Source organism: Oryctolagus cuniculus, chromosome 1, assembly GCF_051225735.1.
Source record: "Oryctolagus cuniculus isolate XC-2025 breed Fujian yellow rabbit chromosome 1, ASM5122573v1, whole genome shotgun sequence".
In the NCBI taxonomy this organism is placed as follows: Eukaryota; Metazoa; Chordata; class Mammalia; order Lagomorpha; family Leporidae; genus Oryctolagus; species Oryctolagus cuniculus.
The window spans coordinates 238002-264835 of record NC_142867.1 but is presented as its reverse complement, the minus strand read 5'-3'; the positions used below and the strand labels follow the sequence as shown (position 1 = coordinate 264835).

Genomic DNA, 26834 nt, shown 5'->3' with positions numbered 1-26834 from the left:
CATCCGCTAGCGTGCGTCCGGACCGCGCCCCCAGGCTCAACATCGCGGCTGTCGTCGGGGACCGCCTGAGCTAAAGGGCTGGAAGGGTGGCCGAGGGAAGCAGGGATGGGGGGGGTCCCTGCCGGGCTGGCCTCCACAGTTTCCCCACGGTCATGGGCGATTGCAGAGCGCCTGACGCCGCCCACCCCTCCTGGGGTCAGGTGGTTTGGGGGCCCCACTGCGCCCTCGCCCCCAGCCAGTTCCCGGAGCTTCCCTGGGAGGCAGCCTGACCTGCGGAGAGCCGGGCCCGCGCGGCCCCAGACCGCCCACTTCCGCGTTGCGGTCGCCGGGCCCGCCCCCACAGAACGCACGTGACCCCTCTGCCCCGCATAAAAGCGCGCGCTGGCCGCAGCGCTGAGACCACTCTTCCGTCCCGGCGGCTCCGGCGTCCAGGTACACAGGGCTCCCGTCGGAGCGGTGCCGGGAGGTGCTGAACCAGGCCGGGCGCCTGCAGGCCCAAGCGGAGCGGGGGCCTGGGCTGAGCTGGGACGGGGGTGGGGGGTCGGGGTGGCTGATGGCGCTGCGGGGCCGGGGGGCTGAGGATCGGACCGGGGCTGGGGCAGGGGGGCCGGGGGCCGGGGCAAGGGCAGGAAGCTGCCGGGCGCTGGGCCCGCCGTGTAGGTTTCGTTTCCCGGCGACTTGTGGTTTCGTTTTCCTGGGCGGCTCCGGGCCCGCCCCCTTCATGCGGCCTTTCCCACGGCCTCTGCAGGGTCCGGCCTGCGACCACCGTGCAGACCTGACGCTGGCTCAACACCTGTGACTCCACGTGTGTGCACTCGCCACATCTGTAGTCACAACCTGTAGCCACCCCGCCGCACTGACGTCGGTGGCTACAAGCCCTCAACCCGCATCTGTGACCCCTGTAACACCTGGGTCACACCTGCGACACCTGGCCCCGCTACCTGCGGCCACCCCTGCCCCGGACGGGACCGCGCGCCCTGTGCCCGTGTCCGAGCGATGGCCTCCGCTCCCGAGGGGTGAGCACCCGGCCGTTTTCCCACCTGCGCGGCCAGCCCTCCCTCCGTCCTCCCCGACCCACACGGTTCCTCCGCCACAGGCGGCCTCCGCGCGTGCTCTTCGGGGAGTGGCTCCTGCAACAGGTCAGCAGCGGCCGCTACGAGGGGCTGTGCTGGCTGAACGAGGCCCGCACGCGCTTCCGCGTGCCCTGGAAGCACTTCGCGCGCAGGGACCTGAGCGAAGCCGACGCGCGCATCTTCAAGGTGGGACCCCCGCCCCCGGCGCGCGCCCCGTCGGAAGGGGGGGGCTGCTCCGGACTCGCCGGGTCTCCGTTCTCTCTCCCCCCAGGCCTGGGCGGTGGCCCGCGGTAGGTGGCCGCCCAGCCGCCTCGAAGGTGACCAGCTGCCCCCAGAAGCGGCTGAGCGCGCTGGCTGGAAAACCAACTTCCGCTGCGCGCTGAAGAGCACGCGACGCTTCGTGATGCTGCGCGATAACTCCACGGACCCCGCAGACCCGCACAAGGTGTTCGAGCTGAGCCCCACGCCGCGCGGGAGAGGTGAGGGAGGCCCCAGGGCCAGGCTGCCGGGGCAGGGTCGCGGCCAGCCCGCCGCAGGGTTCTAACGCTCCGCTCCCCCCTCAGAAGACCCAGGCGTGGAGGAGGAAGATGCTCTCCAAGATGCCCCACCCACACAGGTGGTCAGGCTGCCCGGCTCCGGGGGTGGGGCGGGGGCGGGGCTTCGGAGCTGCTTACTGGCCTGTTTCACCCGCAGGGCGGGGCCCCCACGCCATTCCTGGCCGGAGGAGCAGCGGCCGCCCCCTGCGGGGACATCCTGCTGGAGGCTCTGCAGAGCTGCCTGGGGGAAGAGTGGGGGGCAGACCCAGCCCCTCCACAGGCTCTGGGTGAGGGAACCCTTGGGTGTCGCTGCCTGGGGGAGGGGCTGCCCTAGTGCGCGCGGTGCTGGCCACGGCTGGGTCAGAGTGGCCGTGCCTACCATAGTCTTCCTCAGGCCCAGCGCTCCCTGTTGAAGTGTCCCCAGCGTGCACAGCAGAGGGCGTTCTGAGCCCAGAGCCCCCGGCCCGGGCCCTGATGACAGGTGAGCACCCCGGACAGCACCCCCAGCCCCTGCCTCCCACAGGCCCCCACTGCTCACAGCGCGTTCTGCACACAGAGCCCAGCCCAGGCGTCCTGGACGTGACCATCATGTACAAGGGGCGCACGGTGCTGCAGGAGGTGGTGGGGCGCCCGAGCTGCGTGTTCCTGTACGGGCCCCCCAGCCCCGCGGTGGCAGGGGCAGGGCCACAGCAGGTGGCCTTCCCCAGCCCGGCTGAGCTGGCGGACCAGCAGCAGCTGCGGTACACGGAGGAGCTGCTGCGGCACGTGGCGCCCGGGCTGCAGCTGGAGCTGCGGGGCTGGGGGCTGTGGGCCCTGCGCATGGGCAAGTGCAAGGTGTACTGGGAGGTGGGCGGCCCCCTGGGCTGCGACCGCCCCTGCAGCCCCGCCCGGCCGCTGGCGCGCAACTGCCACACCCCCATCTTCGACTTCAGCACCTTCTTCCAAGGTCAGTGAGACACACACGGGGGGGGGGGGGGGCTGCGCTCAGTGGCGCCCGGGCTCACCACAGCCACCTCTGGCAGAGCTGGCAGAGTTCCGGGCACGGCGGCGCAAGGACTCCCCACGCTACACCATCTACCTGGGCTTCGGGCAGGACCTGTCGGCCAGCAGGCCCAAAGACAAGAGCCTGGTCCTGGTCAAGGTGAGCCCCGGTGCCGGAGGGGACGTGGAGGGCCCCGCCCGTGGACGCCGGCCCCTGACGTGTGCCCTCGCTGCAGCTGGAGCCGTGGCTGTGCCGTGCACACCTGGAGGGGGTGCAGCGGGAGGGCGTGTCCTCCCTGGACGGCGGCAGCCTGAGCCTGTGCCTGTCCAGCACCAACAGCCTGTACGACGACATTGAGCGCTTCCTCATGGAGCTGGGGTAGCCGGCCCCCAATAAAGAACCCGAGAACCAGTGCTGTCCGACTCGGGGTGGTGTGGGGACTGCGGGCAGCGGCCTGCCAGGCCGGACAGCACAGCCTGCAGGGAGTGTGCCGTGGCTGTGCGGCCTCCCTGGGGGCGTCTTCCACAGCCCAGCACTGGGGTCCCACAGACAAGGCAGGAGCCGCGTGGAAACAGTGTATCTATAATATACACGTTAAAAAGCCCAGTCCCTGTGAGCCACAGGAGCAGCCCCGGGCCCCAGTGCTGGCGTCCCGGGGCCTCAGGCCTCAGCGCCCTGCGCGGGCGGCTCGTCGGCAGCCTCGGCCTTCCGGTGCCTGCGCATGTGCCGGTACTTGTCCACGTAGGCCTTCACCAGGTTGGCCACCTTCACGGGGTTGATCTCGCCACTCTTGCTGTGGCAGATCTGGGGAAAGGGACAGTCACCGGGTGCCCTCTGCCCCCCTGGCCCCAGCCCGGCCCGGCACCCACCTTCTGCACCGCCTTGCGCAGGATGTCCTTGTACTCCTCCTTGGTCACCTCCCTCTTCTGGTAGAAGGGCTTGATGGCCAGCTTCACCTCCTCCACAGCCCGCTCCTGCATGTGCAGCTTCTTCATGTACTAGGGCGAGCACACAGGCCGTGAGGCCCACACGCCGGTGCCACACGGCCGCCGCCGCCCTGCCCCAGGGAGGGCCGGGCAGCTCCCACACATCTACCTTCTCCCAGACGGCACGGAGCCGGGGGGGGGGGGCACTCACTTCTTCCTTTTTGGTCTTCTCTGGGGCCGGCCTGAGAGACGCGGTCCCCTCCTCCGAGTTGTTGGTGGTGGCCTGGCTGGCCGGATCTGAGGCTGTGGTCAGGAGGGTGGGCACTGGGGCCAGGCTCTGTGCCACCCCACAGCCCGCAAGGGGCAGGCTCCCTTGCAGGACAAACTGGACGGTGGGCTGGCTGGCTGGCACGCAGGGGAGCACGCTTGAGGGCTGGGCCAGGGCGGGAGGCACGTAGGGGCTGTAAACCTGGGAGAGAAACCCGCTGAGTGCAGGGCCCAACAGGACCCGGCCCCGGCCAGCGACCCAGGGGCCCCGCCCCATGCCACACCCACCTGAGAGGGGTCTCCGCTGAGGAACACAGGATCTGCAAACGTGTGGCTGGGAGGCGGTGGCTCAGGAAACGCTGCCACGGTCACCACGGCAGGGGCCCCGTCCTCCACGTCCCAGGCCCCCTCCCGGGGTCTCTGTGGCCGATGAAGTGGGGCCCCTGAGGGACCACACACAGGGACCCGTGAGACAAGGCGGAGGCTGCCCTGCCCACCTCACCCCCAGGGACCCGGCGTCTGCCCACGCCCCCCAGGGGACGCCCTACTCACTCGGGGCTCTGTCTTCAGCCACAGCACTGCTCTCCGGCTCCTGAAGGTTCCAGGTAACTCTCTTCACCAGGGCTCGGGACCGCAGCAGGGGGGTCTGGGAGGCCTGCTCAGGCCCGGCCACCACTGGGACACCCCCTGTCTCCAGGGGGGCTGCACCCAGGGAGTCCTGTGCCCCGTCGGTCCCAGCTGTGTCCTGCACAAGTGATTGCTCTTGGGGGCCCCCCACGTGGGACGGAGGCTGGGACGTGTCCTCCCCGCGGGTCAGCGGTGCCTCCCCTTGAGCAACGGCCATGGCCAGGCTGTTGTCAGGCGGCCAGCTGGCTGGGGGCTGCACAGGCCTGGGGGGGAAGTCGCGCTCAGGGGAGGAGTCGGTACTCTCAGGGGAAGGTGGTGAGCTCATGTCGTCCAGCTGGGCCAGGACAGTGTCGCTGGAAAAGTCCTCGAAGACGTGGCCAGCCTCGACGGAGTCCCCGTAGTCCAGGTCATCAAGCGCGTCCAGCACAGGGGTGTCCTGCGGAGGGGCCTTGCTGCCCACAGCGCCCTGTGGAGTGGCATCCGCCTGCACCGGGGCTGCTGGCCTAGCTGGGGGGTCTTCCTGCGGGGGAGGTGCCGGGGAAGCCTCCCGCACGGTCACTTTCCTCTCTGGAGACCTGGCTGGGGGCCGTTTCTCGTGGGAACGTGGCTGTGGGGGCTCCCGGCCCCTGTGCTCGGCACTCGGGGACCGTGACCTCCACTTCCTCCTCTCCCGCGGCCGGGCAGCACTGTCCTTCCTCTCCGGCCGTTCGCGGCTCCTCTCCCGCTGGTGCTTATGCCTCCAGCCCCTCTCTAGGCTGCTGGGGGGGGAGTACTCCCGCCCCCGAGACCTGGACCCCGACCGCCGCCGCTTCTTTCTCCTGCCATCACGGTGCTCATAGGAGGAGCTGCCGGGGCTCCCCGAGCGTGACCGGGTCCTTCTGTGGCCTCGGCCCCAAGAGTCTCTCCTGCGGTCCTTGCCCCTGACCTTGGCCTTCTTCCTCTTGGCTCTCTCGTGGCTGCTCGAGCGCTCGCTGGAAGACCTGCGGCTCTTGGCCTTGGCCCGGTGCCTCCTGGAGGGGTCCTCACTTGCCGCTGGTGACACTGACCGCGAGCTCCTGTCCCTGGAGCCAGAGCGGGTCCCAGAGCGTGTCCTCCGGTGCTCCCGGGCCACCCGCTTCCTCTTGGTTTTCTTCCTGCCGCGGGAGCTGGAGCGGGAGCGGGAGCGGGAGCGTGACGGGGATCGGAGCTCCACAACCCTGTGGGTGGTCTCCTGTGGCACAGCGGGGCTGGGGGGACCTTCTGGCTCCAGGACAGTCACACAGGTCACCGTCCGCTCCTCAGAGCCAAAGAAGGTGTCACAGGGCCCCCTGTCCTCGTCCCAGGGCTCAGGGGCCGGGGAGGCGAGACCCCGGCTCCCCGTGGGCTCCTCCTCAGCAGCCCCCGCACCCCTGAGCCTGAGCGTGCCAGAGGATGGCCCACGGGAGGCCTCGGCCTCCGTCTCAAAGACCTTCTCCACGGTGTAGGAGGTGACACAGCGCACGGCCTGCAGGGGGGGCGCCTTCGGGCTGCGGATGGAGATGGTGCGCGTGATCTCGGAGGGCAGGAGGCTGGCGCCCAGGCTCTCGGGGCTGCTGCTGGGGGGGCTCGAGTCGGAGCCGGTGGGGTCAAACGGGTCGTAGATCTCGCTCTTGAGCTGCTTTGTCTTTTTGATGGAGAAGAGGGGGGAAGGGCTCTCCTTCCTCTGCACCTTGCTGTCCACCGGCCGGAATGTGTTGCAGAAGCCAGGGCTGGAGAGTCTGCTGGCCTGCGCTGTGTTCCCGGGAATGTTGATCCGGAAGCTCTCGAAGGTCGAGCTGACCCCCTTCCCTCTGGAAGGCCCCAGTGGGGGCAGGCTGCAGTGGGAGCTGGGGGCGGGGGGCCGGGAGCTGCCCGTGTGCGAGCTGGGCTCCTGGGGGCCCCTGCTGCCAGGCTCGCCCTCTCCCCGGGTGCCCTGCCCTGGCTGCCCGGGGCCCTCCCTCCCTGTCAGACGGCTGATGCAGGCGCTGGGGAGCTCGACCCTCTGCCCAGGGGCTGGAGCCGAGTCCTGGCTGGGGCTGGGGCCACTGCCGCCCCGTCGGATCTTTGGTATTCGGGGCAGGTCAGCGATGCTGGCTCTCCTGGGGGCTGGCTTCACGGGATGTCCTGGGGCTGTGCTTTTGGGTGTAGAGTTAGAATGACTACTGGAGGGCTTGGGTGGGGCCGACACCTGCTTACTGGAGCCGTTAATCCGGGAGCTGCCAGTCAGTCTCAAGCCAGGCCCTGACCCAGGGATGGCAGAGGAGTCCGGCCCTACTGGAGGCCCAGTGTGGACAGGGGTGCAGGGCAGGGCTGGGCGGCTTGGACCACTCGACCCCAGGCTCTGTGGCCTGCTTCCTAAGAGGTGGTGGGCTGGGCCCCCTGAGGAGGGCAGTCTGGGCAGCAGGCTGCCTGTGGGCCTGGACCCTCCTTCCGCTCTGGCTGGACCAGCCGAGTTCCGCTGAAAGGAAACTGGGGCTGAAAAACAAAAGTCCAAGGCAGTCACCTCCTACCTCCTCGCTGGAGCGTGGGTGCTCGCCACACCTCTACCAGACCCGCTCCGCGTGGTGCACCCGGCGGCCGGCGCAGAGAGCGCTGTGCACATGTGAATGTCTGGGCTGCTCCCAAGCCTGCGGTGCCACAAATGGCCACTGCCGCCCCGACACCCTCTCCTGCTTCATAGGGTTACTTGTGTCCCAGATGCCCAACAGGGTAGGCCGTGATCGGAGGGGCTGCCTGGCCAGAACACAGGGCAGGGCTGACGGCCTGGACGGCTCAACCCTGACGCCTGACCATGCTGGCTGTGGCCGAGAAGTACAGGCGAGGAGGCGCCAAGGGACTGGCAACGCCATCAGCACCTGACGCCTGCCCAGTGAAGGACACTGGACACTGACATCCTGAGTGCCAGCGCCCAGCGGCACGTCAGCACTTGTCCCCTCGGGCCGAGCCTGGGACTCTGGGGACCCTGCCGCACCTGCCGTCCTGGCGCTGAGGGAGCCGTCCCGGTGGATGAGGACGTCAGCGCTGTCCAGCATCAGCAGGCTCTGACCCGAGAGGATGCTCCCCAGGAGGTCGGGCGTGGGTGCCGCCTCTGTGTCAGGCTCCGCGGTGCCGATGGGGAGGTGTGACCTGTGGGCACAGACCCCGGCAGGCCCTGCCAACACTGCCTCTGCACTGTGGCCCTCAAGCCTGACAGGAAATGGGTGCCCAGGAGTGGGGGTGCCTGGCCTGTGCCCCCAACTGCCACCCCCAGTATCTCCCAGAGGAAAGCACCCAGCAGCTCCCCGAGGTGGGGACAGGAAGAGGAGCACTGCTACCCGCCGTGACACTTCCGGAGCCTTACGGGGCCACAGAGGAGACCTGGCCCAGGGTGCTGAGGGGCTCCCGGGGCCGCCCCTGCCCAGGCAGCTTTGCCCACGGCTGGGGCAGGGAGCTCTGGCCACGTGGCTGCAGCTCTGTCCAGCCTGGGACTGGCTGCAGGGCTTCCCACTAAGAGCCGAGGGAGGTGCTCAGACCAGAGACTGCCCACGTGGCGGCTGGCCCTGGGACCACCATGCCCCGCCCGGGTTCCCCCAGAAGCCTCTGTGGCCATATACCTGGAGGACCCCAGGGAGACCGGCCTGGCCACGGGCTGGTGAGACCGCAGGGCGGAGCGGGACAGAGCCCTCCTCTTGGCGCTCAGAGGCGATGGGGGACTCACAGATGGCTCCTCACTGCTAGAAGGAAGACAAGGACCAAGGGAAACAGGTGACCCCAGGTGACCCCAGGTGACCCAGGTGCTGGCCCTGGCGGCACAGCCTTCGATATACACAGTCTGCGGCCTTGGTGTGCCCACGTGTCACCCTGTGCAGTCACCTGTCGAAGGGGTCCAGCTCGTAGGGGTCCCCAAACACAGAGAGAGGGGCTGCCCCGATGTCTGCTGGCACGAGACTCAGCGAGGGCTCCAGGGGTCTGGCCAGCGCCGGCGTGCAGGTGCCGCGGGCCGGCCTGCAAAGGCCCAGTGTCCGTGCGATGCGGGAGCGCGTGGTGACTTCCTTCTGCACCGAAGTGGGAGAGAGACAGCACGTGACGCCGATGGCTCTGCAAAGGCTGCACACAGGCCAGAAGCCGCCAGTCCCTGCAGGTCCCCAGCGGGCAACCGTGAGCATTTCCAGGTGGCATTTTGTGTTCAGAGGCAGACAACAAAATCAACTGGTGACTGACAGCTGGCCACAAAAACCACCTGGGCAGACAGGGATTCCAACCATCGTCCTGACTGTAACCGAGTCCCAAGTTACTAAGACGGCCCTCGCTGATCATCCGGCTGCTTGGACCGTGGTCCCCAGAAGGAATGGCAGAAACAACACATCAAGGCGGATGAAGCAGATAACCCTAAAATATCCTGGAATTCCAGGGCCTGAGGATAAGGGAGGGGACATCAACAAATCACCAGGCCCCATCAGGCTGAGGGCCCAGCGTGCACGCAGGTGGCCACAGACCTGGGACAGCAGTGCACCTGGGGCACACACCCTGCTCACTGCAAGGATTGTCTAAACGAATCATCAGACCACACGCCCAAGACCCCACTGCAACTAAAGCGTGTTGTCATATCAAGGCATGCTTGGAACATCATTACAATTTCTTTCTTTCTTTCTTTCCTAAGAGGCAGAGAGACGGATACAGAACCAGAAAGGGAGCGCTCCCATCTGCTGGTTAACACCGCAAGTGCCTAACAGCTGGGGCTAGAGCTGGGCCAGGCCACAGCCAGGGGCCCAGAACAAGTGCAGGTCTCCCACCCAGGTGCAGGTGCCAACCCCCATGTGAGCTCTGCAGCAAGCTAGCCCGGCGAGCAGAGCAGACTCTGATGTGGGAGGAGCCGGACACCAGCTCCTGTGTCCACTGCCTCCAACAGGAGAGGACGAGGCCCACCAGCAGGAGTCCACACCCGGCACGGTGGTGCAGCAGGCCAGGCTGCCACCGGTGATGCGCCATTTCCAATCCAGCTCCCTGCTGGTGCACCTGGGAAGGCAGCAGGAAACGGCCCAAGAACCTGGACCCCTGCCGCTTGTGTGGGGACCCCAGGGGAGCTCCAAGCTCCTGCTGCTGCCCTGGCTCAGCCCTGGCTGTCGCAGCCATCTGAGGAGGGAGCCAAAGGACGGAGATCTCTTTCTGTAGTTCTGCCTTTCAACTGAATACTCAATCAATACATGAATTCAGGGCTGGCACTGTGGCATACTGGTCCCAGCCACTGCCTCTGATGCTGGCATCCCGCATGGTTGACAGTTCAGGTCCTGGTTGCTCCACTTTCCATCCAGCCCCCTGAGGAAAGCAGGGGAGGAAGGCCCCAGGGTGTGGTCCAAGTAGCTGGGAACCTGCCATCCACACACAACGCTCAGATTTCAGCCCAGGCTCTTGCAGGCACTGGGAAGTGGACCAGCGGATACGGGAACTCTTTTTGTCGGTCTCTGCCTTTCAGATAAAATGAAAAGAAATAAAGGTACAAACATCTGACTGGGGCTGGTGTCATGGCCGAGGGTTAAGCTGCTGCCTACAACACTGGCATCCCATAGGGGCGCTGGTTCATGTCCTGTTCCACTTCTGATCCAGCTCCCTGCTAATGGCCTGGGAAAGCAGTGGACGATGGCCCAAGTGCTTGGGCCCTGCACCCACGTGGGAGACCTGGATGAAGCTCCTGACTTCAGCCTGGCCCAGCACTGGCTACTGCGGCTATCTGGGAACTGAACTAGTTGGATGGAAGACCTCTCTTCCTCTATGTAACTCTTTCAGAATAAATAAACTTGGGGCAGGCACAGTGGCGCAGCAGGTTAAGGCTTAGCCTTTGGTGCCAGCATCTCGTGAGTGCTGGTTTGAGGTTTTGCTGCTCCTCCTCCAGTCCAGCTCCCTGCTGTGGCCTGGGAAAGCAGTGGAAGATGCCCCAGGTGCTTGGTCCCTTGCACCCATGTCAGAGACCTGGAAGAAACTCCTGGCTTTGGATCCCCATTGTGGCCAACTGGGGAGTGAAAAGGTGGATGGAAGACCTCTTTGTGACTCAGCCTCTCAAATAAATAATCTTAAAAAATTAAAAATAATAAGTATTTTTTAAATAAAATTTTATTTATTTGAGAGGTAGAGTTATAGACAGTGAGAGGGAGAAACAGAAAGGTCTTCCATCCGTTGGTTCACTCTCCAAATGGCCGCAACAGCTGGAGCTGTGCCAATTCGAAGCCAGGAGCTTCTTCCAGGTCTCGCATGCGGGTGCAGGGCCCAAGCACTTGGGCCATCCTCCACTGCCTTCCCAGGCCATGGCAGAGAGCTGGATTGGAAGTGGAGCAGCCGGGTCTAGAACAGGCACCCATATGGGATGCCGGCGCCACAGGTGGAGGATTAACCTATTGCGCCGTAACGCAGGCCCCAAAAATAATGTCTTGAAAGCCCCCTGAACAATGGGTACGTCCAGCATGTGACAGCTTTATAGGTGTGCACCCCAGGATCCCGTCGGGGTACAGGATGAGGACTCCCACAGCCCAGCAAGGGCAAGCCTGAGGATGCAGTGTCCAGTCAGACCCCCGCCTGTGTGGCCTCTCTGCTGGGAGGCACAGTCTTGCCAAGGCTCAGCGTCACGGGCACCCGATCAGCTGTGACCACAGAAGGCAGCTCAGCCTCCAGCCCAGCTGCAGTTCCAGGAGGTTCAGCACATACCGCTTCCAAGGGCCTAGAACACACCTTGTCCCAGCCCTATCTCTGCCGCACAGTGGCCATTTGTGCCACTGACCTGCTGCCCCCCACCCTTGCCTCTATCCCAGGAAAGCACACCACCACCACGCGTGGCAGCAGTGGAGCCCCCAGCCCCGCGTCCACCCTGGGGACAGTACACCACCACCACCACGCGTGGCAGCAGTGGAGCCCCCAGCCCCGCGTCCATCCCGGGGACAGCACACCACCACCACCACGCATGGCAGCAGTGGAGCCCCCAGCCCCGCGTCCATCCCGGGGACAGCACACCACCACCACCACCACCACACGTGGCAGCAGTGGAGCCCCCAGCCCCGCGTCCATCCCGGGGACAGCACACCACCACCACCACGCGTGGCGGCAGTGGAGCCCCCAGCCCCGCGTCCATCCCGGGGACAGCACACCACTACCACCACCACGCGTGGCGGCAGTGGAGCCCCCAGCCCCGCGTCCATCCCGGGGACAGCACACCACTACCACCACCACGCGTGGCGGCAGTGGAGCCCCCAGCCCCGCGTCCATCCCGGGGACAGCACACCACCACCACCACGCGTGGCGGCAGTGGAGCCCCCAGCCCCGCGTCCATCCCGGGGACAGCACACCACTACCACCACCACCACGCGTGGCGGCAGTGGAGCCCCCAGCCCCGCGTCCATCCCAGGGACAGCACACCACCACCACCACACGTGGCGGCAGTGGAGCCCCCAGCCCCGCGTCCATCCCGGGGACAGCACACCACCACCACTACGCGTAGCGGCAGTGGAGCCCCCAGCCCCGCGTCCATCCCGGGCACAGCACACCACCACCACGCGTGGTGGCAGTGGAGCCCCCTCTACCTTCGTGGTCCTCCCTCTCTTCTTCGCGCGGTGCTGGCGTTTCTTGCTCCGCACTGACGGCCGGGACTGGGTCTTCCTTCTCCCGGGCACTTTCTTCCGTCTTCCTACAAAGAGGTCGTTGAGGACCTCGCTTCACCACGAGCTGGGCCCTGCCCGCCCCCGCCGGAGAGCACAGAGGATGGGGCTGGGGAGGGGCGAGGGCCACACTGGTGTCCCCTGCCGTGTCCACGCAGACAGCCCCAGCAGGCAGCAGCTGCCGGGCACGTGCGGGGTGACAGCATGGAGAGGTGGGCGTGTGGTGCAGGGGCCATGTCAGCACCTGGGACCCCCGCACTCCTCCAGAGCCCGAGTGCTGAGGCCCTGCTTCGGCTTGCTCAAGCGCACCCTGGGAGGCAGCAGCTGGTGTCTCAAGTACTTGGGTCCCTGCCACTCAGTGGGAGACCTGGCCACTGGCCCAGTCCCAGCTGCTGTAGGCATTTGGGAGTCACCAGTGGACGGGAGATTTGTCTCTTTCAAATAAAGTGAAAACAAATAAAATTTCAAAGGCTGGCATTGTGACACAGCAGGTAAAGCCACTGCCTGCAACGCCGGCATCCCATAGGGGCACCAGCTCATGACCTGGCTGCTCCACTGTTAGACGAGGAAGACAGTCCACGTACTTAGCACAGGTGCAATTTCTCCTACCCAAACACTGCCAACCCTGGGTGGGCTGGCAGCCAAGGCATGACCGCATTTGGTTGAGAAAATCACGTTGCAGGAGGACGGGGATGACCACAAGCCTGGCCTGCAGGGCAGGGCTGCCGGCGGCCACCTGCTGCGCCAGGCTTACCTGTTTTCCGTCTCCGCTTAGCGGGGGCCCGTGGTGTCAGGGGACGCTGGTACACAGCGGTGCTCAGACCAGTGGCCACAGCCTCAATGGTCTCCTCCAGCAGAGAGGACATGAGGTGCCTCGGCACGTGCTGCACAGCAAGGATGTGTCGGTCAGTGCCCCTGCCAGCCCGGCACAGCCCTGACCAGGCCCACTGGGCTTAGCCAGAGCAGCAACAACGCCCAAGCGCTGGCACCACCTTCCTCCCCTGGGAGCTGGGCCCAGGACCACCCCGGGGACAGCGGGGCTGGGAAGGCGTCAAAGAAGCAGGCTCAGGCGGGCTCAGCTCCCGAAGGCTGTGCTGGACACAGGCGCCAGGTCAGGCGGGGCGGCGTGGGTGATGGGCAGGGCTTCCCTCCCACTGGTGGACACCTGACCTCAGGGGAGAAAGCACCCTCCCCTCCTACTCCTCCTGGGGAGGGTGGGAGCAGCAGCTCTGAGGGAGGAGCCACAGAATGGGGCTTATGGCACCCAGGAGACAACAAAGAGCCAAGCTCGGCCGTGGCCCTGTGGTCAGCAAGCTGGGCGGGGCTCAGGCTGCCACACGTGGGAGGAGCTCCCAGCCCTGCGGCTCCGAGGCGAAAGCCCCACGCTGGGCTTGCTGAGCTGTCTCTGGCAGAGGTGACGAGGTGTGCCATGCTGCTCCCCTGCTCACATCCCTCCCAGCTCTTCCACCAAGTCCATTCTGGCCAGGGGAGGCCCGGGGTCGGGGTCAGCCCACCCACCTGAACTCTCCTGGCCGTGGAGATGCGATTCCGGTTCACAGTCGCTCTCACTCTCTCACTCTGCCTTGTCCTGGCAATGGCCCGGGTCCTGCCTGTGCGAGGCCGCAGCCGGCTGGTGGTGGGCACCACGTCGGCCAGCAGCAGGGAGACTTCCTCCTCGCTCACGATACCCGCATCTTGGAAGAAAGCAAGCCCTGGGTCGCAGTGCCAGACGAGCGGGCAGAGCACAGCCATCCCCCACAGGGCAACGGGAGGGACGAGGGCTTCCCGGCCAGGCCCTCCGGACCTGACGCCTGGAAGCCCAGAGTCCATGACCCCCGGCAGCAGTGCAACGGCAAGACCTGCAAGTGCTCCACACCACCTCAACCCTGAGCCTGACGTCCACCCTGGGGGTGTAGACGCAGCGACAGGGAGGGCAGGGCCTCACCAGCGGCAGGGGCGGCAGCAGCTCCAGGGGCGGCACACTCTGGACAGAACCACTCGTCCACCGGCACTTCCTGGAGAGGGGGCTCCAGACACTCCATGTGGTACCTGGAGAGCAGAGGGACAGGAGTCCTGCGTGCTGGCCAGAGGACCCTCCCAGTCCCTGCGCGGAGGCCTGGAGACTGGGCCCCCAGCAGGACGTGCCCTGAGGAGAGGACAGCAGGCGGGGCCCTGGGGAAAGGGGCGAGCCCCGAGCTCTGCGTGAGGGCTCTGCTGAGACCTCCCACCACTCACCCACCTGCTGCCACTCAGAGAGGTCCTGGGAAACTCAAAGGCCGGCACCTCACTATGGGCTAAGGAAGAGTTTTTGGTCTGGTTTGGTTTTTGCAGGAAGCAAACTCAGATGCTGCCTAACTATGGGTTTTTTAAATTATTTTTTTAATAGAAAACTTTTATTTAATAAATGTAAATTTCAAAAGTACAACTTTTTTATAGAAGTTCTTCCGCCCATAATCACCCTCCCAACCTGCAAACCATCCCATCTCCTAACTATGGTTTTATTTGTAACTGTTTCAATCCAGCTTGGCAGGAAGTGGTCTGAGAGGGGCGCCCCTAACAGGAGTCTGTCAGAATACTTGAAATTCCACTCCAAAAATCAAGTATGGGGCTAGTGTGGTGGCAGCAGGTTAAACCACACTCGGGACACCCGTGTCCCATAGGGGAGCGACGGTGCAAGTCCCGGCTTCTCCACTGCCAATCCGGCTGGAACCGCGGAAGACAGCACGAGGGCTCGGGCCCCACTACCCATGGAGCAGACCCAGATGTGGCTCCTGGTTCCTGGCTTCAGGCTGGCCCAGCTCTGGCTGCTGTAGCCAGCTGGGGACTGAACTAGTAGATTTAAGATCTCAGTTTCTCTGCCTTTCCAATAAACCTTTTAAAAGGAATAATGAGGGGCGGGCGCTCTGGCGCAGTGTCCTGAGCCCCACGTGGCCGCCTTCCTCTGATCCAGCTCCTTGCTTACGGCCTGGGGGAGCAGCGGACAGTGGTCCACTTGTGCCCCTGCGCCTGCGTGGGGGACCCGGAAGCAGCTCCTGGCTTCAGATCAGCCCGGCTCCGCTGTGGCTATCTGAGCAGTGAACCAGCAGATGGAAGGCATCTGCCTGTCTCTCCCTCTACCTGTAACTCTGCCCCCAAATAAAAAAAATCACACTGAATATATTAATTTTCATGGTTTTGGATCATCAGGATTTCCTTGTACTTGAATGGTTTTATCCATTAAATAATTCAAGTCCACAAAATGAACATACTAATTTATACACAACGCTGTAAAAATCCAAGAGTCACTGTAGAAGCTTCCAGAATTAAGACACTGACTGAAGGAGTTCAGAGTGATACCCAGAGGCTCCCTGTAAAGGGTAAAGGGCAGTTCAGCCGGTGGTGCGAGCCCACAGCCACCTCTGCCGTCTGGCAAGGCCGAGCCCCGCGGCACATGCCCTCAGGGGGTGTCCAGCTGCGCAGGCCCGGCGGCTCCAGGGCCAGCGTCAGCACGGAAGGCCTCATCTGCTGTGAGAGCAGCTCTGAGGGCTGACCACCCTCGGACCAGAGCCCCCAAGACCACGTCGCCAGCTCTGCTCGTCAGCCCTGCCCCCAGCTCACACCAACAGCAGCACAGCCGGCAGCTGCGGGGCCCTGGCTGAGCCCACTCGGGAGACAGGAGGAAGGCTGCTCCGCCTACTGGAGTCCAAGCACAAGGGCTGACAAAGCCCAGGCCGAGCGGTCAGCCAGTGACCGGCAACAAGGGCGTCTCAGCAGACCAACGAGGCAGCCACTTGAGGACAGAGGCCCGTCCCCAGCAAAAGCACAGGAGGCAGGTGTGGGGGGCCCTCCCACGCCAGCGCCAGGCTGCGTGCCCAAACCCTGACACAGACTGCTTGTCTGGGAGAAGGTTCCAGACCCTTTCAGCACACGCGGGAGGCAAGCCCTGAGGGGAAGGCCCTGACTCTCTGGCCACAAGTTCACAGCAGGAAATTCCTTCAGATCCCGGCAAAGGCCCAGGAGGCGACAGGGACGCACAGCACTGCAGGGCCAGCGCTGGCCACCACGCAGCTGTGTGCAACTCACCCCTGGCAAGCACGGCGCAGGCACCCAGCCCCACTTGGAAGCCCTCAGCGCCGGCCCACCCTCCTCCTGGCCAGCCCCACAGCCCCTCTCCTACTTCTCTTTTTGTGATGTGATATGTGCGTGGTTTCTGGAGAAGGGGAAGTGTGAGTGGCAGCTGTCAGTCTCTGGGACTCAACAACCTGGAGCCCTGCACGCCCAGCCCCACGGCCGCGGCCCGGCAGCGCCTCACCCAGCATCACAGCCATCGCAGAGCAGAAGCCTGTCCTCACGGTCGCTCCTGCCGCACACCTCACAGAAGGTCGGGTCCTCCTCCTCCTCCTCCAGGGCCTCTGCGCGATCCACGGGGATCTGAAGGCACAAGTGCTGGTCACGCACCAGACCCCCCCACGACCCGGGCAACTTCACATCACAGCCAGGGAGCCCTGCGCCAGCCGCCTTCTGCTGTCCCACGGTGGCCGGGGCAGGGAGCCAGGCCGCAGAGCAGCACGCAGCAGGCAGACCCTGCAGGTGTGGAGCACAGGAGGCAGCGGGAGGCCGCACGCCCTCAACATCGCAGGAGCTCAGACTGAGGCTGGGATGCAGAGCACGGCTCCCACGGCTCCCACGGCTCCCACGTGGGCGCTGATTCGAGTCCCGGCTGCTCCACTTCTCATCCAGCTCCCTGCTTATGGCCTGGGAAGGCAGTAGAAGGTGGCCCCAGTCCTTGGGCCCCCACACCCACATAGGTTCCTGGCTTCAGCCTGGCCCAGCCCTGGCCACTGTAGCCATGTAAGGAGTGAACCAGAGGATGGAAGACCACTCTGTCCGTCCCTCTCTCTGTGTAACCCTGTCTTTCAACTAAATAAATAAATGTCAAAAACAAAACAAAAACAAAAACAAACCAGTGAGGCTGTGGCTGCTGCTGCTCCTGGAGGCACAGCCCCTGACTCGTGCCTGCTCTGACACCACGGACCCCTCCCCACACACCATGGACCCCACCCACAACACCGCCCCTTCTTTCTCTGGAACCCATCAACCAGGTCGCTAGGTCAGCTTTTCTCTAGAGCCGGGCGGGGACGGGGAGTCTCTCCCAGGGCTGCATCTGGAGTCACTGAGACCTTTTCCTTTTCCAACAGGCAAGGAGCCGCGCACCACAACCAAGCCAACACTGCGGCACAGAACCCAGGCCTCCAGGACGGAGCGCACCTGAGAGAGCCGTCTGCCTACTCCGTGGCCTCCTGTATTCTGCAGGGAGGCCGGCGCTGCGGCACAGCGGGTTAGGCGGCTGTAACCCAAGGGCACCATCTGAGTCCCGGCTGCTCCAGTTTGGATCCAGCTCCCTGCTAGTGCACCTCGGAAAGCAGCAGCGGAAGATGGCCCACGTGCTTGGGCCCTGCACCCACGCGAGACACCAGATGGAGTTTCACGTTCTTGCTTGAGGCCGTTAGGGTGTGAATCAGCAGATGGAAGGTCTCTCCCCCTGCTGTCTAACTCTGCCTTCCAAGGTGGGGAATCAGCAAACACACGTGCACAAAGACAGAGGCCGTCTTCCTGCAGCACCAGTGAGGGGTGGCCAACCAGACGCGCCCAGAGCCCCTCTCTGTGCCCCTCTTCCGGCCCCCTGTAGCCGCTAGGGCTCCAGAGAAGCCAGGAGCTGCCCACCTGTCTCACCCGGGGCCCACAGCCCACCCCAGGCTGTCAAGGGTGCTGCAGTCTGCCCCTGAGGGGTGGTGGCCAGCACTCCCTGCAAACAGGGCCGGCACACAGGGCTGCGGGGCTTCTCCGCGCCGGCACCTACACTCACCTTCTTTAAGACTTTGCCACCAAACTGGGCTCGAATACAGATGCACTTGAACGTTGTTCGATCAACGGGACAGGAATTGGCATTCTGTAAGCAACAACAATCCGATCAGGACCCTGCAAATCATCGTCTGTTAATCCTGTAGACGGGGCCGGCTCTGGCGTAGCGGGTGAAGCTGCCACTTGCGGTGCCAGCATCCCACATGGGCACCGGTTCAAGTCCCAGCTGCTCCACTTCCCATCCAGCTCTCTGCTATGGCCTGGGAAGGCAGTAGAAGGTGGCCCCAGTCCTTGGGCCCCTGCACCCACATGGGAGACCCAGAAGAAGTTCTTGGCTCCTGGCTTCCGATCGGCACAGCTCTGGCCGTTGGGGTCAATTGGGGAGTGAACCAGGGGATAGAAGACACCTCTCTCTCTCTCTGCCTCTCCTTCTCTGTGTAACTCTTTCAAAAAAAAAAAAAAAAAAAGAAAGAAAGAAAGAAAGAAAGAAAGAAAGAAAGAAAGAAAGAAAAGAAAAGAAAAGAAAAGAAAAGGAGAAACGCTGAAGGCAGAAAGAAAGAAAGAAAGAAAGAAAAGAAAAGAAAAGAAAAGAAAAGAAAAGAAAAGAAAAGAAAAGAAAAGAAAAGAAAAGGAGAAACGCTGAAGGCAGAGACCTCCCTTCCCGCCGTGTGTGCCGGGTCCTGCACAGGGGGCCAGGGCCCAGCGTGGCTCTGCCCTGCAGCACGGCAGTCTCGGCAGGGAGAAGAGAGGAAGCAGGAAGGATGCACTGGGGCTTCCCAGGACTCCCGACCCCGGCCACCCGGGCGCCCTTCCCGAGTGCCGCGCTCCCGCGAAGCCGCTGCGCCTCCAGTGACTTCCAGGGCCTCTTGTCCACCTCACATGACACAGACATCTTGTAGGAGTTTCCACGAGCCCTGCCTGCCTCCCAGCAGTGCACTCCACTCCGCCTGCCCCACCCTGCAGGCTGGGGGGCCTCTTCCCTCCCAGAAGCTGAGCCAGCCAGGCACTGCTCGCAGCGGCCCACCTGGGCTGGGTCTCGGGAAACACCCGGGACTGCAGGGCGACTTCACAGGCACCGTCCCCTTAAAGCCTAGGGCACACGCACGGCCGCCTCTCACCTGAGCCGTCTGGCAGGCACCTCCCCGTGCTCGCAGCCCACGGCACCCCGGCAGGACGTGTTCACGGGAGAGCCCCACCCCACCTGCTCACAGGCTGTTCCCAGCACACTCCTGGGACTGGGTCTGCTCTCAGCCTGATTCTAGTTTGATCTTAACATTCAGCAGTTGTGAACCTTAACGTGAAAAATCTTCCTTTTGTCTTTCCTTTTTAAGAGATGTATTTGAAAGGCAGCACGAGAGAGAGAGAGAGAGAGAATCTTCCATCCGCTCGCTCATTCCCCACACGTCCACAACAGCCAGGGCAGGGCTCGACCAAGGCCAGGAGCCTGGAACTCCGTCTGGGTCTCCACGTGGGTGCAGGGGCCCGAGCACTTCAGGCGTCACCTCCTGTCTTCCCAGCACGTGAGCAGGGAGCTGACCCGAAGGCGGAGCAGCTGGGCTCGAACCAGCACCCAAAGGGGATGCTGGCACCCCGAGCGGCGGCTTAGCTCACTGAGCCACGATGCCCCCCTGTGTTTTCCCCACTTTACAAACGATCTTGAGTGGGTTGGTGCCGTGGCATAGCAGTTAAGGCCGCCATCTGCAGCGCTGGAATCCCAGATGGCACCGGTTCAAGTCCCAGCTGCTCTGCTTCCAATCCAGCTCCGTGCCTGTGTGCCTGGGAAAGCAGTAAATGGCCCAAGTGCTTGGGCCCCTGCACCCACGTGGGAGACCCAGAGGCAGCTCCTGGCTCCAGATTGGCCCAGCTCTGGCATTTGTGGCCATTTAGGGAATGAACCAGTGGGTGAAGACACCTCTCTCTCTCTGCCTCTGCTACTCTGCCTTTCAAACAAATAAATCTTTAACAAAAACATGATCTTTTTTTTTTTTTTTTGACAGGCAGAGTGGACAGTGAGTGACAGAGAGAAAGGTCTTCCTTTGCCGTTGGTTCACCCTCCGATGGCCGCCGCGGCCGGCACAGAGCGGTGCCTTCTCCGTGTGCTCCTGTGCCTCGTCACCCGACACACCACACTCACCTGACAGCCTGCGGCACAGGGTGGCCCTGGACGCCCACGGCTCCCTGGAGGCCGAGAACCACCGTGGGGGCCATCTTACCTTGGACCACTCGACGATGCAGTCCAGGCAGAAGTAATGGGCACAGTTCTCTGGCGTCCCCACAGCCTGGTCTCTGAACACATTGAGACAAATCGGGCAACTCTCCGCGTCATCGTCTGAATTGAACGCGCCGCTGGCTTCCAACTTCCCCTGAGCATCCACTACAGCCACTACGGCTTCCGCATCTTCCTCGGAGTCTTCGGAACCTTGAAAAGAAGACACGTCACAGCCCACGCAGACAGGAGTGCCCACGTGGACGGCCCCAGAGCTCCCAGCCCTGTGCGGGGCTCAGGAGCCTGGGCCCTGGTGGGCACAAAGCACACTGTGCACCTGCAGGGCTGCGCTCTGACCCCGAGCCGACCTCCCTGCCAAGACACGGGAACAGGGACCTTGGCTGGGCAGTACACCAGGCCCTCAAACCTGAGCCCGGGAGCAAGGTCAGGACTCCGGGGGCCAGCACAGGTCCCCTCCGCACCAACAGCCAGGCAGGACGCACGTCTCTGGCTCCTGTTCCTCCCAGGTGTGCAGAGCAGGTTCCTAGCATGGCCACCCTCCCCCACACCGCACCCAAAAGCACCAAGAAGGATCCACAGGCAAATGCAGAGAGGTGGCCGTGACTCCTGGCTGCACCAGGGTGCTGGGATGTCACTCCAGGGCTCTGTTACCCGGCAACAGGGACCACCCCAGGCTGGCCCGACCCCATCAAGAGATTTCCTTCAGCCACTTGTGAGCGTCCCGCAGGTCCAGAAAAAAGCACCCGGCTGCCGGATGGTCCCACGACAGGAAACCGGCCAGTGTGGGGCCAGCCAACTCCACGCAGAGCTGTGGCGGCCAGAGCAAAGCTTCGGAAGCTCTGCAGGATGGTGGCCCCAAGTGACATGAGGAAGGCGTCTAGTGCAGCTGGGGAGGCCCTAGGAACCCCTCCCTCCACCAAACACGCGCGGGACCACCCCAAGCAAGGGGCAGACAGGCCCAGCCGAACACCGCCATCTCACCGTATCTGTCTCCCAGGTCTTCGTCCTCTTCCTCCTCAGAGGCCCCTGCCTCATCCTCTCTGCCACTGCTGTCCCCGTGCTCGCTGCCTGTGTCGTCCTCGGAGCCCTCGCTGCTGCCACCGCTGCCTTCTGCCAGACGCCAGGGAGAAACAGGCCAGGGCCACGTCAGAGCCAAGGCCACAGCGCAGCCGGGCCGCTCTGCACACGCAGGCTTGTGTTCAGCAGGGCCCCTGCCCCAGGTGTGTGGGGGGGGGCACCTGCCCCAGCTGTGGGGGGGGCACCTGCCCCAGGTGTGTGTGTGGGGGGCCCCTGCCCCAGCTGGGAGGGGGGGCACCTGCCCCAGGTGTGTGTGGGGGGGGCCCCTGCCCCAGGTGTGTGTGTGGGGGGGCACCTGCCCCAGGTGTGGGGGAGGGAGCAGTGATAGGAAGAGCTGCCTCCTTTCACTCTATGTAGCTCGTGTGAGAACAAAAAGGAAGCTATGCACTACTCCGCAACCCAAAATCAGTTTTCTAGGGAACAGAAGTTGAAAATGGACAGACAGACGAGCTCTGGGAGACTGCCCTCCCCTGTGTGGGGGCTCACCAGTGTCGCTGGCCGGCGGGCATCCGTCTGGCCCTGGGCTCCGGGTCGCGAGCTCATCCAGGGAGTCGTCATCCATCGCTGTACATTGGAGTCCAGCTCTGAAGGGAACCGAGCCAGGTAAGCCCCAAGCTGCCAGCTGCAAAGCCCCCTTGAACGGCAGCACTCGAGGAGCAGAACCCACCCAGAGCTGAGGGCAGAGCAGTCCTGGCCCTCGGCACACGGCTCTGTCACGCCACACGGCCACACCTCCCCGGCACACCGCTCTGCGCCGGGGCCGGCCGGCCTGGCCTCCACTCGCCTGACCAACACACCTGAGGTTCCGCCCAATCCCCCGGGTGCACAGCAGGGAGGCAGGGGCCAAGCCCACCGCACTGGGGCTCTGACCTGCCTGCTCTGCACGGCCAGTCCGAACAGGGGACACCGACAGGAGCAGCCCAGCACCGCCCCGGGCCCAGCCCTCCCGCTGCACCAGGTCCCAGCTGCAGGCCAGTCCGAGCCTTGGTCCCCGTCCCGTGGATGCTGTGTACCTCCTCTCCCAGGTGGCCCTGAAGGGAGCTCTGCTCGCCAAGGGGTCAGGACACGAGCCTGTCACTGGGTCAGACGCGGAGGGGAAGCTCTGGCTCGGGGTCCCACCCCTGGCAGGCAGCGCTGGGCTCAGGCCAGCTCGAGGGCTCCAGTGTCGCCTCCTGACACAGAGGTGCTGCCCCTGCTGGCTGCGGGTGCCCCACCGCACGGGGTCTGCACACCTGCTGCTCTGCGGCAGGCGACGGGCGCAGCCCATCCAGGCGGCACAGAGGGGAGAACCAGCAGTCCTCTAAGAGGATCTGCCCATCTCTGGCCGCCTGCTCCCCGCCCTGGAGTGCCACAGCCGAGGGAGGCAAACACACTCCAGCATCCAGCAGGGAGCTCTGGAGACCACGCAGGGGGCAGAGCTGTGGAGTCCTGGGGCCTGGCCGGGGTGCGCCCCACAAGGTCAAAGCCACAGCACGTGGCCGCCGGCTCCTCTGCCTCGGAGAGCTGCCAAAGGGTCAGCAGGGCAGTGATGGGGTCTGGGACCTGGGCGGGTGGCCGAGCCCCACGGGACCCCCGCGGCACAGGCCTCCCTGTGCCCTCAGCGGGACAGGGGCCAAGTGCCAGCGCCTGGAGCAGCCTCCAGGAGCCAGCACCCAGGACGAGACCACCACTGGGGCCCCCAGGAACTCCGTGGCTCCTGGGAGCCCCCACGGCCGGGCCGGGGGCCCTCAGCTTTTTCTGAGCAAAGCGCGGCCCCGGCCTGCTCAGGGGAGGGGCTGCGGAGCCCTCAGATTTGGGGGGCTGAGGGCATTTCCCTTCTCCGACTCGGGGAGCCGAGCCACCAGGAGTAAACGAGGCCGGCGGCGCGCCTGCGCCAGGACCCGGCCAGAGCCCCGGCGCCGCCCCCCCCGCCCGCGCCAGCCTACACCACACCTCGCGATCGCGAACGCCGACTTCGGCAGAAACTCGGGGGCCCAGCAAGGTCACACGGGGCTGTGACGAACCCCGAGCCGCCGGGCACCGCGCGGCGCGGCAGGGAGCCCCCTACTGTTACTCCGAGTCAACAGCCGCCGCCGCAGGGGGAAGGGACGCCAGGGCCCGGGCCCAGCCTCGGGCCAGCCCCAGCGCCCGGCCAGGTGGCCAGCAGCCAACACGCGGCGCTCGGAGCCGGCCACCACCCCGCCGCTGCTGCGACCAGACACGCGCGCAACCTCCGAGCAGCGCCCGGGACCCGGGCCCGCCGCCCGCTCGGCGCCGCTCGCCCCGCTCCTCCCGTCTGCGCAGCCCGGACGGCCGAGCCCGCTCCCCGCAACGCCGTGCAGCCCGCAAGGGGTGCAGCCCGCGCGCGCGGCCGGCCGGGAGCGGGAAACGGCGTGGCCAGAGGCTCCCGCCACGTCCCCGCCAGCCCGGCCCCGGGGCGCGGCCAGCCCCGCACCCCCCCGCCCACCCAGGGGCCGCGCCGCCGCGACGACGGCCCCCCGGGCTGCGCGCGAGGTCTCCCCGCGCCGCCCGCCCGGGCCTATCACCCGCCGCCGCGCAGGCCTCGCCGCGCCGGGCAGGCCGCACACAAAGCGTCGCGACGCCCGCGGCCGCCCGGCGCCGCCGCGACCCGAGGGCCGCCCGGCCGCCGCACCTACCCAGGAACCTCGCAAGTCGCGGCCGCTCCAGCGCTGGCCGCCGCCGCCCGAGCGAGAGGCGCGACTAGGCCCGGTCGCCACTCGGCCGCCGCCGCCGCCGCCGCCGCCGCGCGCTCCCCGACCCGGAAGTGCTCGTTGTGCCGGCTTCCGGGGCCCTCCGCCCCGCCCGTTGGCGGGAACCACCGAGGCTGGGGCGGGAAGAAAGGTCTGACGCGGAGGCGGCGCCGCGCCCCGCGGTCGGGGGCGTCGAGGCGCGGGGACAGCCCTTTCGCCTCAGAAATGCGGCTGGATCCCGGCCTGCGGTCCAGGGAGACCAGCGCCCCCTCAGAGCTCCCGCCGGACGCCCGCCCGCCGGAGCCACGCCCCGGCCACGCCCCCCGGCCACGCCCCCGCCCGCCGGGGGCCCTCGGACGCGGACGGCCCGGCCCGCTGGCTCGGCGGCGGCGGGCGGCCTGCTCCCTGCATCCGATCAGGGAGCGCGCGCAGGGGGACACAGAGTAAACTGTCAGCAGCCGAACTACGGGGTGACAGGGCGGGGCAGGGGTCAGGAGACCGGACGGAGTCCAGCGCAGGCAGGCTCTGCCCGGGGTCTGGGCAGGTCCTGCCCTCAGAGCGGCCCCGTGCTGGGGCCACTGCGGCGTGGGCCTTGGGAGGGCCAGGATGGGGCCAATTTTGGAGAAAGAGCGGAGGGGAGAACTTCGGGGACCGCCTGGGTCCCTCGGCAGACGTGGAGGGTGCCCTGGAGTTAGCAGTGATCGGGGTTCGTGGGGGGCGCTGGGGACCAGTGCTGGAACTCCAGACCCCTGGAGTCTGCGAAGGAGACCAAGAAGGAGGAGTGGGTGCTGGGGGAGAACCGGGGAAGCGAGCAGGTGCATCAGGAAGGGGCTTGGGAGCAGCAAGGTGGGGGCCACGGTGGCTCTGGGACAGCAGCTCCGGGGGCAGGCGTGGGCCAGAGCCAGTGCAGACAGCGGGGGAGGGGAGGAGCGGGGAAGGGGAGTTACCGGAGAGAGGGAAGAGTGTGCTGACAGCTCTGGAGCCGGGGGACGCTGGCCGGCCCCTGTCCTGGGGGATGCTGGCCGGCCCCTGTCCTGCTGGGGGACGCTGGCCGGCCCCTGTCCTGCTGGGGGACACTGGGCGGCCCCTGTCCTGCTGGTGGGCTGGTGGGCTGGTGGGCTGGAGTCCGAATGGGGTCAGACAGCACAGGCATCACGCATGCTGCCCTGCCCTGTGCCCTGGGCTGCAGCTCTGCTGTGCTGGTCCCCGGGAGGCTGTGAGAATTGGGGGGGGGACCTCCAGATGTTTCACGGCGGCTCCCAGGAAGGAGCTGGTCCCTGGACTCAGGGCCCCCCTGGGTAATCTGGGGTGACTACAGAGAGGGGCCAAGCGTTCCCTACTCCCTCTACAGCTGCTCCTGGGTCGGGGAAGAAGTCATGGTCACAGACATGGTATGCGTCCCTTACGGAGGGGGCAGGGTCCCCACAGGGCTGCCCAGAGCCAGGCTGGGTCCGGGCTTGGCACAGCGGGTGCCCCCTGAGCATATAGGCACGGATCTGTACCCCCCAGCCACTGATGGCCACAGCTACTCACGCACATGGCTGCCCTCTGCGCACCCCCCCCCCCATTTAGACCTGCACCCTAAGGCCCCTGCTGGATTCCTGGTTTGGCAGGCACACACAGCTTGCTTGCTCCTGGCATGCCTGGGTGCTAAGGCTTGGCAGGGACCGCCCTCTGGTCTGGCCAGCCCAGGCCAGCCTCTCCCAGAGGGCCCGGCCCAACCCCCTGTGCCTGCCCCTCCCAGCAGCAGGGGCCTTCAGAGCCAGGTGGATGCTGGGGCAGGACCTGCGGTCAGAATAAGGGAGGGGGCTCCCAGGGCTGGGGGCGGGGCTGGGCTGTGTGTCCGGCTGCAGAATGCCCCCTGGCTGCAGCAACAAGCGACCAGAAGCCCAGGACTCCCTCTCCCAGAGTGGGTGTGGCAACGGGTCTGCTGGGCTGGGCTCCCGTAGGGGCCCTGGGGAGGGTCCGTCCTGCCTCTCCCAGCCTGTGACTACAGGGCTCCACGCCCGAGGGTCTGCAGTGCCCACTGCGTTTAGTTAGGGCCCACACACAGGTCTGGGCTGAGCTCACTCCAGATCCATCACTCAATCACACCTGCAAGTTTTCCCCAGTAAAGTGGAAATCAAGATACAGGCAAACTCCACCACCGAGGGGTAGAAGGGCTCTCCCACCGTGCTGCCTGGGAGGGGCACCCCTCGCTTCTGATCCACGGCAGAACCCGGCCAGCTCCCGGCAGCTCTGCACTTGAACCCCGGCCGCCACGTTCAAGCTCTGCACTTGAACCCCGGCCGCCACGTTCAAGCTCTGCCCAGCTGGGTCGGAGGCCTGGGAGCTGTACTTGTGGCAGCTGGCCAGCTCCAGCCCACGCAGGCCCCTGGGGCAGGGGACAAGCAGCAGGTGGAGGGTTTAAGGGCAGTGGAACACAGCCAAGGGCAGGGGGCTGGGAGCTGGCTGGTTTCAGGGAGGTGGTGCACAGAGCAGGGCAGCGGGCCCTTTCCTGTCCCATCAGGGCCACCCAGGCATGGAGGGGAGCGGGCTGGGCACGTCGTGGGGACGGCGGCTGCCACCTCCAGCCCCACCCAGAGCCCGTGACTCCATTCGCGCCCCGCGTGCCCACCAAGTCCAGACTAGGACTCCCCAGGTTTCCGCGGCCACAGGCCCCACGGGAGGGACCCACAGTCCCCAGGGCCAGCTCGCGGGGGACGCAAGGCAAACCGCTCGGAGCCGGAGCCCCCAGTCGAAGCCAGACCCACCCGGGCGTCTGGCTGGGCTCCGAGGCCGACGTGGGGGGAGGGGGGACGGTGCGCGCGGGACGTGCGTCCCGAAGGCGCCGAGTGCGGGCGCGTCCAGGCCCCTCCCAGGTCGTGGCCCGGCTACGTGCGCCGGGAGCTCAGGGACGAGGGCGGTCCCCGGGGACCGAGTTGGCGGGGGACGGCTTCCCGCCGCCTGGGGTCGTCGCGTCGCGCGGGGCC

At 65.7% G+C, this 26834-nt stretch overlaps 2 protein-coding genes across 4 annotated transcripts; one reads left to right on the top strand and one right to left on the bottom strand.

Annotated features, from left to right (window-relative positions):
- The first annotated feature begins 397 nt into the window (after nucleotides 1-397).
- Nucleotides 398-3002, top strand: IRF7 (interferon regulatory factor 7). Of its 2 annotated transcripts, none has more exons than XM_070055166.2 (10): nucleotides 398-432; nucleotides 749-1016; nucleotides 1097-1259; nucleotides 1345-1552; nucleotides 1640-1689; nucleotides 1767-1896; nucleotides 2004-2090; nucleotides 2166-2555; nucleotides 2632-2750; nucleotides 2827-3002. In XM_070055166.2, exons 2-10 carry the CDS (start codon nucleotides 997-999, stop codon nucleotides 2971-2973), a joined length of 1314 nt encoding a protein of 437 aa, XP_069911267.1. In that variant the 5' UTR covers nucleotides 398-432; nucleotides 749-996; the 3' UTR covers nucleotides 2974-3002. The 2 variants fall into 2 exon arrangements, with proteins under 2 accessions (XP_069911267.1, XP_069911224.1); XM_070055123.2 differs by having other exon boundaries at nucleotides 1637-1689.
- Nucleotides 3003-3159: 157 nt separating this feature from the next.
- PHRF1 (PHD and ring finger domains 1) lies at nucleotides 3160-24154 on the bottom strand. 2 transcript variants are annotated; one of them, XM_070054068.2, is made up of 18 exons: nucleotides 23809-24154; nucleotides 21659-21756; nucleotides 21077-21205; nucleotides 20082-20287; nucleotides 17873-17956; nucleotides 16319-16437; nucleotides 13973-14076; nucleotides 13546-13721; nucleotides 12782-12911; nucleotides 11953-12056; nucleotides 8261-8442; nucleotides 8002-8121; nucleotides 7380-7534; nucleotides 4337-6883; nucleotides 4073-4227; nucleotides 3729-3986; nucleotides 3461-3589; nucleotides 3160-3395 (listed from the first exon to the last, which is right to left on the bottom strand). In XM_070054068.2, the coding sequence occupies exons 2-18, from the start codon at nucleotides 21732-21734 to the stop codon at nucleotides 3252-3254; spliced, it is 4818 nt and encodes a 1605-aa protein (XP_069910169.2). In that variant the 5' UTR covers nucleotides 21735-21756; nucleotides 23809-24154; the 3' UTR covers nucleotides 3160-3251. The 2 variants fall into 2 exon arrangements, with proteins under 2 accessions (XP_069910169.2, XP_069910212.2); XM_070054111.2 differs by having other exon boundaries at nucleotides 8002-8118.
- Between the last annotated feature and the right edge of the window lie 2680 nt (nucleotides 24155-26834).

Excerpts from the sequence above, each read along its gene's own strand:
- IRF7 (XM_070055123.2), top strand. The coding sequence starts at position 997 with ATGGCCTCCGCTCCCGAGGG. Across the intron at positions 1,260-1,344 it reads CCGACGCGCGCATCTTCAAG|GCCTGGGCGGTGGCCCGCGG; the intron begins GTGGGACCCCCG and ends CTCTCCCCCCAG. Across the intron at positions 1,553-1,636 it reads CCCCACGCCGCGCGGGAGAG|AAGACCCAGGCGTGGAGGAG; the intron begins GTGAGGGAGGCC and ends CTCCCCCCTCAG.
- PHRF1 (XM_070054068.2), bottom strand. The coding sequence starts at position 21,734 with ATGGATGACGACTCCCTGGATGAGCTCGCGACCCGGAGCCCAGGGCCA. Across the intron at positions 12,912-13,545 it reads CCACGGCCAGGAGAGTTCAG|CACGTGCCGAGGCACCTCAT; the intron begins GTGGGTGGGCTG and ends CTTGCTGTGCAG. Across the intron at positions 6,884-7,379 it reads CCTCAGCGCCAGGACGGCAG|CCCCAGTTTCCTTTCAGCGG; the intron begins GTGCGGCAGGGT and ends TTTGTTTTTCAG.